The sequence below is a fragment of the Hyperoodon ampullatus genome (assembly GCF_949752795.1).
Source record: "Hyperoodon ampullatus genome assembly, chromosome: 5".
NCBI classification, from domain to species: Eukaryota; Metazoa; Chordata; class Mammalia; order Artiodactyla; family Ziphiidae; genus Hyperoodon; species Hyperoodon ampullatus.
This window is the reverse complement of record NC_136918.1, coordinates 118,848,896-118,861,539: the sequence shown is the minus strand read 5'-3', so window position 1 is coordinate 118,861,539 and position 12,644 is coordinate 118,848,896. Positions and strand designations below refer to the sequence as shown.

The following is a 12,644-nucleotide window of genomic DNA, read 5'->3' as shown; positions in this document are numbered from 1 at the left end:
CTAATTAAGAAAATGGGCATAGGAGCTGAATAGAGACTTTTCTCAGAAGACATACAGATGGCCAACAGGCACATGAAAAGATGCTCAACATCACTAATCATCAGGGAAATGCAAATCAAAACCACAATGATATATCACCTCACAACTGTCAGAATGGCTATTATCAAAAAGACAACAGAGCAACACCCAGCTCAACCCACCACCAGTCACTCCCAGCAGGAAGCTTGCAACAGCCTCTTAGATAGCCTCAGCCACGAGAGAGCAGACAGCAGAAGCAAGAAGAACTACAATCTTCCAGCCTGTGGAACGAAAACCACATTCACAGAAAGACAGACAAAATGAAAAGGCAGAGGACTATGTACCAGATGAAGGAACAAGATAAAACCCCAGAAAAACAACTAAATGAAGCGGAGATAGGCAACCTTCCAAAAAAAGAATTGAGAATAATGATAGTGAAGATGATCCAGGACCTCAGAAAAAGAATGGAGGCAAAGATTAAGATGCAAGAAATGTTTAACAAAGACCTAGAAGAATTAAAGAACAAACAAACAGAGATGAACAACACAATGACTGAAATGAAAAATACACTAGAAGGAATCAATAGCAGAATAACTGAGGCAGAAGAACGGATAAGTGACGTGGAAGACAGAATGGTGGAATTCACTGCCGTGGAACAGAATAAAGAAAAAGGAATGAAAAGAAATGAAGACAGCCTAAGAGACCTCTGGGACAACATTAAACGCAACAACATTCGCATTATAGGCATCCCAGAAGGAGAAGAGACCTAGAAAGGACCCGAGAAAATATCTGAAAAGATTATAGTTGAAAACTTCCCTAACATGGGAAAGGAAATAGCCACCCAAGTCCAGGAAGCGCAGAGAGACCCAGGCAGGATAAACCCAAGGAGAAACATGCCGAGACACATAGTAATCAAACTGACAAAAATTAAAGATAAAGTAATTAAAAGCAACAAGGAAAAAATGACAAATAACATACAAGGGAACTCCCATAAGGTTAACAGCTGATTTCTCAGCAGAAACTCTGCAGGCCAGAAGGGAGTGGCAGGACATATTTAAAGTGATGAAAGGGAAGAACCTACAACCAAGATTAGTCTACCCAGCAAGGATCTCATTCAGATTCAATGGAGAAATCAAAAGCTTTACAGACAAACAAAAGCTAAGAGAATTCAGCACCACCAAACCACCTCTACAACAAATGCTAAAGGAACTTCTCTAAGTGGGAAACACAAGAAAAGGACCTACAAAAACAAACCGAAAACAATTAAGAAAATGGTAATAGGAACATACATATCGATAATTACCTTAAATGTAAATGGATTAAATGCTCCAACCAAAAGACACAGGCTTGCTGAATGGATACGAAAACAAGATCCATATATATGCTGTCTACAAAAGACCCACTTTAGACCTAGGGACACATGCAGATGGAAAGTGAGGGGATGGAAAAAGATATTCCATGAAAATGGAAATCAAAAGAAAGCTGGAGTAGCAATACTCATATCAGATAAAATAGACTTTAAAATAAAGAATGTTACAAGAGACAAGGAAGGACATTACGTAATGATCAAATGATCGATCCAAGAAGAACGTATTAACAATTATAAATATATATGCACCCAAAATAGGAGCACCTCAATACATAAGGCAAATACTAACAGCTATAAAAGAGGAAATCGACAGTAACACAATAATAGTGGGGGACTTTAACACCTCACTTACACCAATGGACAGATCATCCAGACAGAAAATTAATAAGGAAACACAAGCTTTAAATGACACAATAGACCAGATAGATTTAACTGATATAGGACATTCCATCCGAAAACAGCAGATTACATTTTCTTCTCAAGTGCACATGGAATATTCTCCAGGATAGATCATATGTTGGGTCACAAATCAAGCCTCAGTAAATTTAAGAAAATTGAAATCATATCCAGCATCTTTTCTGACCACAACACTATGAGATTAGAAATAAATCACAGGGAAAAAATGTAAGAAACACAAACACATGGAGGCTAAACAAACAAACAAGAAAGACAGCAAACAACAAGCATTGGTGAAAATGTGGAGAAAAGGGAACCCTCATGCATTCTTGGTGGTAATGTAAATTGGTGCAGTCACTATGCCAAACAGTATGGAGGCTGTCAAAAAGTTAAAAACAGAACTACCATATATGATCCAGCAATTCCACTTCTGGATACTTATCCAAAGAAAACAAAAACACTAATTCAAAAAGATATATGCACCCCTAAGTTCACTGCAGCATTATTCACAATAGCTAAGATACAGATGCAACCTAAGTGCCCACTGATAGATAAATGGATAAAGATGTGTGTGTGTGTGTGTGTGTGTGTGTGTGTGTGTGTATACACATTCCATGTAATATTATTCAGCCATAAAAAAAGAATGAAACCTTGCCATTTGTGACAACATGGATAGACCTAGAGGGTATTATGCTAAGGGAAATAAGTCAGACAGAGGAAGACAAATATTGTATTTCACTCACATATGGAATCCAAAAAACAAATGAACAAACATAAAACAGAACAGAGTCATAGATACAGAGAACAAAAGTGGATGGTGGCAGGGGATGAGTGAAGTAGGTGAGGGAAATTAAGAGGTAGAAACTTCTAGTTACAAAATAAGTGAGTCACAGGGATGTACAGCATGGGGAATATAGTCAATAAATAATAATCGAATATCTTTGTATAATGACAAAGGTGGTCAAAAGGTACAAACTTCCAGTCATAAGATAAATAAGTACTGAAATGATTAATACAATTAACACTGCTGTATGTTATATTTGAAATTTGTAAGAATAAATTCTAAGAGTTCTCGTCATAAGGAATAAATATTTTTCTTTTTCTTATATTTTGTATCTATATGAGATGACGGATGTTCACTAAACTTATTGTGGTAATTATTTTATGATGTATGTAAGTCAAATAATTATGCTGTATACTTCAAACTTACACAGTGCTGTTATGTCAATTATATCTCAATAAAACTGGAAGAAGAAGAAATTAAAAAAATAGATAAAAAGAGAAGGAAAGAATTTTCAGCCTTGGATTTTTGCCTGTATTCTAGGTGTAAATTTACGTAATGCATCTTTGTAGAATCACATCAGAACCTGCGGTGGAAAATCCTAAATGGTCCACCAATGTTTCAGGAAGATGCGCAAAGGAACCAACGTTTGGTGTTAGGAGACTGGCCTCAGAAGAGTGCGAGTAGGAACACCCTGAAAGTGTGTGAATTTCTTCCCTTAAGGAGGTCTGCCCATATATTTTAAATGACCAGAGTCTTAGTGGTTCAACCAAATGGGCACAAAATAAAAAGCCCCAGGGAATGTTAAGGAGAAACTTTACATGGAAGGAATCATGAATGTCCTCATGATTCCATGTAAAAAGATTTCATCAGAATTATTACTCCCTGCATGTTTCCCTACCACTGACCCATTCTTCTTCGTGGAATATGACTTCATGGAATAAGAAATGAGGATGTGGGGTTAGCTTTTTCAAGGATCACTTCTTAGATATCTCTCACTAGATTCTGACCTTATATTGGACATCTAAAGCTACCCAACATTTGCGGCAACAAATTCCAAAGAGCTTGTCAATAATACAGATAACATTTGGGTTTCCACACACTTATCTCAGATTCTTATTTCTCTGTTGACACTGAATACATAAGAAAAAAAAATGAGTGTTATCGATCTCCTAATTTATCTCCATCACTAAATTTCACAGTAACTTACGTCTCCTCTTCAGCTTTCATTTGGAAGGCATCTTCTAACCAATCTAATAATTTGTGTGTAAACTCACTCACGTCTTGCTGTAGGGGGAAAAAAAAAGTCTTGTTGATATTCGAGCCTACCAATGAAAACACTAAATACTGCAACATAAAACTTACAGCCAGTCTTTTCAAACGTATAATTAACTGACTCTTCACAATGGTATCATATGAAATGTTTCACATCAAATGCAAGAAATATTTATAACTTAACCAGAGCATAAAATCAGTATTTGAGAAAAACAAGCATTCTATTCATAATCATGTAACTGGGTTTCACCTTAGGAGGGAAAAACGTGTGTGTGTGTGTGTCTGTGTGTGTATAAATTCAAACTTATCAATGAGATTTTTAAAAAGTTATTACCCCCCCACAAAGAGCTCTCTAATGAATCTTTATAAAATGAAGGACTCACATTACCAAAGAGTTCTTCATTATATAAAGATTTATTACTGGTTTCTGTCTTAGAAGGAATATGTGTTTTTAAACAATTCATTTTTTCAATTCAACTGTTAACGCACAACTTTTTAAGCCATATCCGATTTTACTAAGATATGTGTTAATTTGGATAGGTTGAGCCTAATTGATCACTGACTCCCCAACTATCAAGTCTACCACCTCATGAACTTTGAACTGATTCTCCAATCAGAACCAGCACAGTCTTCACCTTTTGCCATTCCTTCAGTCCTAGATCACCTGACATAGATAAACAGGAATAAACAGTGGCAGCTGTACTTGTCAATTACCATAAAATTCTTTCAACACTCCGACCTGGAGCATAGCAAACAGGTTTGTATAGAACCTGCATGGGGAGTGGAGTGGAGTGGAGTGGGCTGGAGTGGGCTGGGGTGGCCTGGGGGGATAAAGCAACCCTACTGACTTCCCAAAAACAGATAAATAAGTGTAAGCAATTTGCCTTTATCAAAATAGTCCCAAATATAAAACAAACTTACTATTATACATTTTCACAGCTAGATGTTTTTTGAAAAGCATCTGGGCCAACCTATTTACCTTCAAAATGTTGAAACTAAGGTCTAGGAAGGTTAAATAAATTGCTCCAAAGCCACATAAAGACAACTAAACTTAACACAAAATGCCAGTTATAAACATCCATACCACCTGTAGTGGGTTAAATTGAGGCCTCTCAAAATATATGTCCACTTGGATCTTCAGAATCTGTCTGTATCTGGAATAAGAGTCTTTGCAGATGTAAGGAAGGTATGGATCTCAAGATGAGATCATCCTGGTTTAAGGTAGGCCCTAAATCCAATGATGGGTACTCTTAAAATTAAGAGGAAAAAAAAAGAGCAGGCACACAGACATACAGGAGGAAAAGGTTGTGTAAAGATGAAGACAAGAGATTGGCACCACAAGCCAAAGAACATCAGGAGTCACCAGATGGTGGAGGCAAGGAAGGATTCTCCTTTAGAGCCACCGGAGGGAGCACGGCCCTGACAACACCTTTATTTTGAACTTCTGGCTTCTAGAACTATAAGAGAATCATTTTCTATTGACTTGAAATCACTCGGTTTGTGGTAATTTGTTACAGCTGACCTAGCAAACTAATATAAGACTTTAAAATGACTTTCTATACTTTTCTATAACATTACTTACCCTTCAAGGTTATATCTGACAAGAAACAAAAAGATTTCCTACTTATAATATTCTTTAGAAGAAAATGTTGGGGGGAGAAAAACTGAAAACAACAAATATAAGCAAATTCTGATGTGACCACCTTTTTTGTTCATTTATCTTTGCCATAAAAAATGAATTAAAACAAAAAAAGCACAGTGAAGGCAGTGGCAAAATCAGACATCTTTCAGCTCTCCACACATCCATGTAACAGATACATATCCAAGTACTACAACACCTACACTGCAAACGTAGCAGATATTTTAAATCTCCTCTCAAGTATCGTCTTTATTTTTTGCCCATTATGTCACTGTCATCTTTTCCAACACTGTTGCTATTATTCTCTGCTACTTTCTTTCCTTCTCTTCCACTTTCCTTCTTTAATTTCTCTGACTTCTCACATTATATGTGAAAATGTTGGTTTGTTTATAGACATTTTCTATTTTTATAGGAAAATTCCCAATATTCTTTCTAAAAAATTGATAAAAAGCAACCAAACAGCACTACATAAAGATTGGGAAATAAAAGAACAATAAAAGAAAAATAAAATAACAAAGTTAATGTCATTCAGAAACCTTTTGAGTAATTACGGAAAACTACTTACTGCCAGCAAAAAGAGGCATATCAAAAGCGTGTATACTATACTGACACTGGGTTATCACACCTTGGTGAAGATTTTTAATTAAAAATTTGTGAACATTCTTAATTTTACCCACTGCTTTCATTTAGTAATTTTAATTATAATATAAATTACAGCTTCATTTATCATATACTTTCAAGATTATCACTTTCTTAATTTAAAAGTAAATCTTCCAGATAAACAATGTTTTAAATGGCTCCAGCTTATCTGTATAAAGATAAATGACAACATCTTTGTCATTTATCTTTGGAAAAAACTGCTTAAGAAAAGATCAGATTAAATTAAAAAGTTAATAAATAAGTAAGCACAACAAAGCTACCTGCTGGGAGTCATTTGATTTGAAAGCATCCTTAAGAATTTCAACTGCTCTTGATGGATCAACATATTTCCTTTTAGTACCAACAAGAAGTGCAAATAGATACCGAAGCTCACGCATAAAAGGCAAATTCCGATGCTCCTATGGAAAAAAAAGAAAAAATCCTTAAGTGAAGATTAAAATCTTTACTGGTAAAGAAATACTCATTTTAAAATTAACCAAAAATTTAACTAATATAGATTAGGGATGAATCTAGCACTCCTATTATCATAAAAAAAGAAGAGTGATCCTGTCATCTAGGAGACTGAAAGGAGTCAAACACGGAAAGAGCAGAGGACCTAGACTAAGCTCACAATTTTAGAATAAATGCCACATATTCACAGTAAATCATGTCATTATCCAGCCAAGAATATCCTCATTTAACTGTTTATTATAATCCTTTCCATTCAGCAAAGCCCAGCTGCTGCTGAGGACAGCAATAACAAAAGCCAACATTCAATGAGTGCTAACCATGTGCCAGGCACTACTTAAGTACTTTACGCTCAATAAACCCATTTAAGCAAAAATCCCCCTCCTCCATGAAGCCTTCCCAGGCCCCTCCAAGTCAATGATCTCTTCAAACTCCACATCTACTGAAATTAATGTTTTTCATTGAGCAATGAATCACTACTGCCACTGTTATGTGAAAATCCTAATTATCAGACACATTAGTCTAATAAGTAATTAGACTAGATCCTAATATTAGACTAAGTATCATCATTCTAGTGTTCCTTTGAAAACTCACTATTGTTTTTCTTCTTCTTCCATAAGGAACAAAAACAACCCAATATTATCACTCACAAACAATTTATTTTAAAATAAGAAGAAAACTTTTTATAAGAATGTAATTCACATGTCTTAGTGAAATACATTATAGTAACAAATCAGACAGGAAGTTCTTACTATGGTTAGCTCCTGAAATAACAATTTTAACAGATAAAGCTTACATATACTATTTAAATATTAGAAAAATTTTCCAAGTTTGCAGTTATGTAGCAGTGTCTGTGTGTGTACAGTTGTTACCCAGAATAATATAATCAATTAATACAGAAACAGTTGCTCCCACAATACATTAAAAAGCAGTCCTAAGAAATAGGTGTAAAGGAATAAAATTGATTCCAAATATTTATTTGATCTAAAAACTACATACCCATTACAGCAATCAGAAAGTACATAAAGTCTAACACAAAAATGCTGTTATAGAAAACATGGATTTTATTTAAGCATAATAAATTCCATCATTGATGATAAAGATGAAATGCAAGTTTTAAATAAGATAAAAAATTAACCCATGATTTTTCTGTGGTACTTACTATTCCCCAACAAGTGCCCTATATAAATAGGTTTCAAGAGTGTAAATGTTAAAAATTTTAATCCATAAAATAATTTTCGGAAATCTCCGTAATTTCTTGTGATCAATTTCTTCATTTATCACTGTACCTAAGGCAAGGCAGTTCTTTGAGACATTCCTTGCCAAGTGACAAGAATGAAATAAATGACTTTTGAAAATCAAGTGAAATTCTGCTGAGACGCATATGTGAAAAGTTAAATACTTTAATAAAACAGTTTTTGCTCTCAGCCAATTCCTGTGGCTAGAAAATCTTGAATTTCAAAAGGCAAAATGAGTGGTTGCTGTTAAGACTAGCCACTGCATAAATTATGAAAATACCACATCTAGAAATTATTCAAACACAATTCTTTATCTTTTTTTAAACAGATTTATCAAGATATAACTGATGTACAATATACTGTACATTAGAAGGTGTACAATTTTACAAGCTTCACATATGTATACATCCATGAATGTATCACCACAATCAATAACATACCTGTCCATCACCCCCAAAACTTTCTTCATCCCTCACTCCCCTCCCTAATCATTCCCAGGTGACCATGGTTACTTTACACTTTCTAGAAATTTATATAAATCAAATCATACTCTATGTGCTCATTTTAGTCAATGGTTTCCTGCAATCGGCATAATTATTTTGAACTTCATCCATATGTTTATGTACATTAATAATTAATTCCACTTTATTGCTGAGTGGGATTTCATTGTGTGGACAGACTACAACTTATTTATCCATTAACCTGTTCCAGCTGCAGTGGATATTATTGGATGTGGCTTTGTGTGGACATACGGTTTCATTCCTCTTGAGTAAAGAACTGAAGGGAAATGGCAAGGCTGTATGGTAGATGTTTTTAAGAAACAAACAAACAAACTGTTTTCCAAAGGCATTAAACTACTTTATATTCTCACTGGCAGTGTAATGAGTTCTAGGTCCACATTCTAAAACACTTGGATATGGGCTATATTTTTTAACTTTAGTTCTTCTAGTGGCACCCCTCATTTTAACTTGCATTTGGCCTAAGGACTAGTAACACTGAGCATCATTTCATGTAGCTATTTACAATCTGTGTATCTTCTTTGGCATTGTAATCTGTTGAGATATTTTTCCCAATATATTAATAGGTTACTTGTCTTACTATTGAGATGTAAAAGTTCTGTATATATTTTAGGCACAATTCTTTTGTGTGATATATGTTTTGCTAATATTTTTTCCCAATCTGTGGCTTGCCTTTTCATTTTGTATGAATTTTTCAAAGACAAGCTTTTCATTTTGATGAAAATGAAACATCAATTTTTTTCTTGTATGATTTGTGCCTGTTTATTGTCCTTCTTAAGAAATCTTCTCTTAATCCAGAACCCTAAAATTTTCTATGTTTTCCTCAAGAATTTTTATAGTTTTAGTTCTTTGTTTTAGGTCTATAGTTCATTGTGATTTTTTTTTTCATAAATAGTGTCCTGTAAAGGTTGAAAAGTATTTTTCTGTCTAAGACATCATTGGTTTAAAAGATTTTCCTTTGACCATTGAATTTTTTGGCAACTGTGATTAAAACCAATTACCCCTATATGTGTTGTTCTATTTCTGGACTCTCTATTCTGTTCTACTGATCTATATGACTATCTTTTCACCAATAACACAGTGTCTTGATCATTGTAGCCAAATAATTAATTCCTCCAACACTGCCTTTCTCTTTAAAACTTCTATGGCTATTCCACATCCTTTGATTTTGCATATAAATTTTTACAATCAATTTGTCAATTCCTATGAAAATGCCTGCTGGGATTATAACTGGATTGCACTGATTCTATAGATTAAACTGGGGACAATTGATATCTTAAAAAAAATTGAATCCCCTGATCCATGAACACAGTGTATCTCTTTATTTCTTTAATTTCTCTCAGCAATGTTTTGTAGTTTTCCATATCTTTTGTCTACTTTATCTCTAATATTCCATATTTTATGCTGTCTTACATGAGTATTTTTTAATTTAAATTCCCAATTGTGTGTTGCTAGTATTAAGAAATACAGTTGATTTTTGTATGTTTGCCTTGTATCATGTAATGTTGCTGAATGAACTCACTTCTTGATTCTAGCATCTTTTTTTTTTTTATTAGAGTACTTAGGATTTTCTAAATAGACAATCAGTCATATAAATGAAAAGACAGCTTTGTTTCTTCCTTTCCAATCTGCACACTTATTTCTTTTTCTTACCTTACAGCACTGGTTAAGAACTCCAGTCTAATGTTTAATAGAAAAGTGGTGAGGGACATCTTGTTTGTTCCTGATCTTTGAGGAAAAGGATTCAGTCTTACACCATAAAGTATTATAATTAGTTGTAAGTTTCTCATAAATGAGTTTTATCAGGATAAAAAAGTTTTTTTACTATTCCTAGATTCTGAGAGATTTTGTCATAAATATGTTAGCTTTTTTCAAATCCTTTTTCTTCATCTACTAAGATAGTCATATGGCTCTTCTTGTCTAATATGTTAATATGATGAATTATACTGATTTTTGAACACTAAACCAATCTTTCAGTCCTGGATAAACCCCACCTGCCAATGAGGTATTATTATCCTTTATATGTACTACAGCATTCAACTTGCCAAAAATCTGACAATTTTTGGTTCTACTATTCATGAGGAATATTGGTCTGTAGTTTTCTTTTCTTGAAATATATTTTTCTACTTTTGGTTTCAGCGTAATGCTGGTCTCATAGAGTAAATTTGGAAGTTTTACCTCTTCTTCAATTTTCTGGGAAAACATGTAGAGAATTGCTATTATTTCTTCCTTATATGTTTGGTATAACTCACCAATAAACGTTGCTATTGATTTTTTTTTTTTTTTTGGTGGGTAGGTTCTTAACTAAAAATTCAATTTCTTTAATATAATATAGAGATACTCAGGTTATCTATCTTTTCATCAGTTTCAATAGCTGTTAGCTTTTAAAATATTTGCCTGTTGTTTATAATATTCCACTATTCTGTTTTATTGTCTACAGAATATGCAGTGATGTGCCCCTCTTTTATTCTTTATTTTGGTAATCTGTTTCTTCCCTCTTTTTTCTTACTCAGTCTACTTAGAAGGTATTCAATTTTACCAACTTTCTTAAGCAGCAGCTTGTGGTTCCATTAATTTTTCTCTACTGTTTCCCTGATGTCTAATTCATTTATTTATGTACTTGTCTTTATTATTTCCTTTCTTCTGCTTTCAAATTAACGAGCTGTTCCTCCCTAATTTCTTTTTTTTTTTTTTTTTTTTTTGGCGATACGCGGGCCTCTCACTGTTGTGGCCCCTCCCGTTGCGGAGCACAGGCTCCGGACGCGCAGGCTCAGTGGCCATGGCTCACGGGCCCAGCCGCTCCGCGGCATGTGGGACCTTCCCGGACCGGGGCACGAACTCGTGTCCCCTGCATCAGCAGGCAGTCCTCCCTAATTTCTTGATGCAATCTGATGCCATTAATTTGAAACAATTCTTATTTTCTAATAAGGCATTTAGTTCATGTATTTTCCACTAACCACTGTTTTAGCTAAATCCCTCTAATTTTGATACATCATGTTTTAATTTTTATTCAGTTCAGAATACCCTGAAATTTCTTCTTTGATTTGTTCTTTGTTCCTGGGATTATGTAGCAGTGTAAATAATTTCCAAGTACTAGGGGGATTATCTAGATATTTTTCTAATTGCAAGTAATAATTCTAAATAATCATGTGAATTATAAATATACTTCAACCAAGACATCAGAACAACGAACTAACCAAATTGTGACAGAGGGAGGAAACAGTCCAAAAAGTTTCGTGTAAACACTGTAATGACTGAAAGGTGTTTGCTTAATTTCTCTGGAAGTATGAGTAGTTGGTCAGGTGATCTTGCTTCCCTTTTGAAAATGGCTTATCAGTCTGACACTTTATGGCCAAAGATTACGGCCTGGAAAGCTGGTTATAAATCAAATTATATTCCCACTAGCTAGCATTATAAATGTTTCACATGTTTTCAGGAAAAGTAGTTTACAAAATTAGACACTAAAAGGAAAACATAATTTAATAACATATTATTACTATTAACAATAGGTCACACAAAGTTCAACACTTTACTGAAACCTAGAAATTTAACTTCATTGTCTTTGCAACCAGTCCCATTTAGGGCTACAGTTTCTTTATGACAAGATCACTGAAGTCTTACACTCAAGGATATCATCTCCATAATTAATTTTTTTCATTAAGTATGAATTTCTGCGTGCAAATCAGTCCTATCTTTTGAATATAATTTTCTCCTTTGCTAGTATAATAACTAGCAATAGCTGACACCTAGTACTTACTATGTACCAGGTACTTCTAAGTCCTTTATGTGTTTTATCTCATTTAATTCTCGCAGCAACTCTATAAAATAACTGCTGTTATTATTTATGCTTTTCAGATAAGGAAAACAAGCAGTAACTAGATCAAGCAGGTCCACAGCCAGAACCCAGGAAATGTGGTCCTGATGCCTGTGCTCTCTGTCACATTACATTGCCTAACAATATTAGAAGTTACAGATTTGCACAGCAAAGACAACTAATGCAAAACTAACCTTTTAAAGAGCTCATCTACAGAAATAACTGATAAATTTTTGATTTCCACACAATTTTTCAGGAGGCAACTGAGTAAAGACCTTGAATTATAAATGGTAACCTATAAAATTTACCGAAATTTGACATCCAAAAAAAAGAAGAAAAAAGCAATTACTAAAATGAAACAAAAAAATTGGTCTATTACTGACACACAGGTGAAGAAAAATTCATATTTACAATATACTAACCAAGAATAGGAAGTTACTGTTGTAGCTGAGATTAATAGGTTCACTTTCAAATTTGACACTATTTCAG

General features: G+C 34.0%; 1 protein-coding gene across 3 annotated transcripts in view; it reads right to left on the bottom strand.

The window, feature by feature from the left end:
- USP25 (ubiquitin specific peptidase 25) overlaps positions 1–12,644 on the bottom strand; it is a gene marked incomplete at its 5' end in the record, with an annotated part of 145,661 nt that overhangs the window by 80,306 nt on the left and 52,711 nt on the right. For all 3 annotated transcript variants that reach the window (XM_079704213.1, XM_079704214.1, XM_079704215.1), the window contains 2 exons: positions 3,775–3,851; positions 6,399–6,536. In XM_079704213.1, the coding sequence (XP_079560339.1) occupies positions 3,775–3,851; positions 6,399–6,536 (215 nt within the window). The remainder of the gene's footprint in view (positions 1–3,774; positions 3,852–6,398; positions 6,537–12,644) is intronic.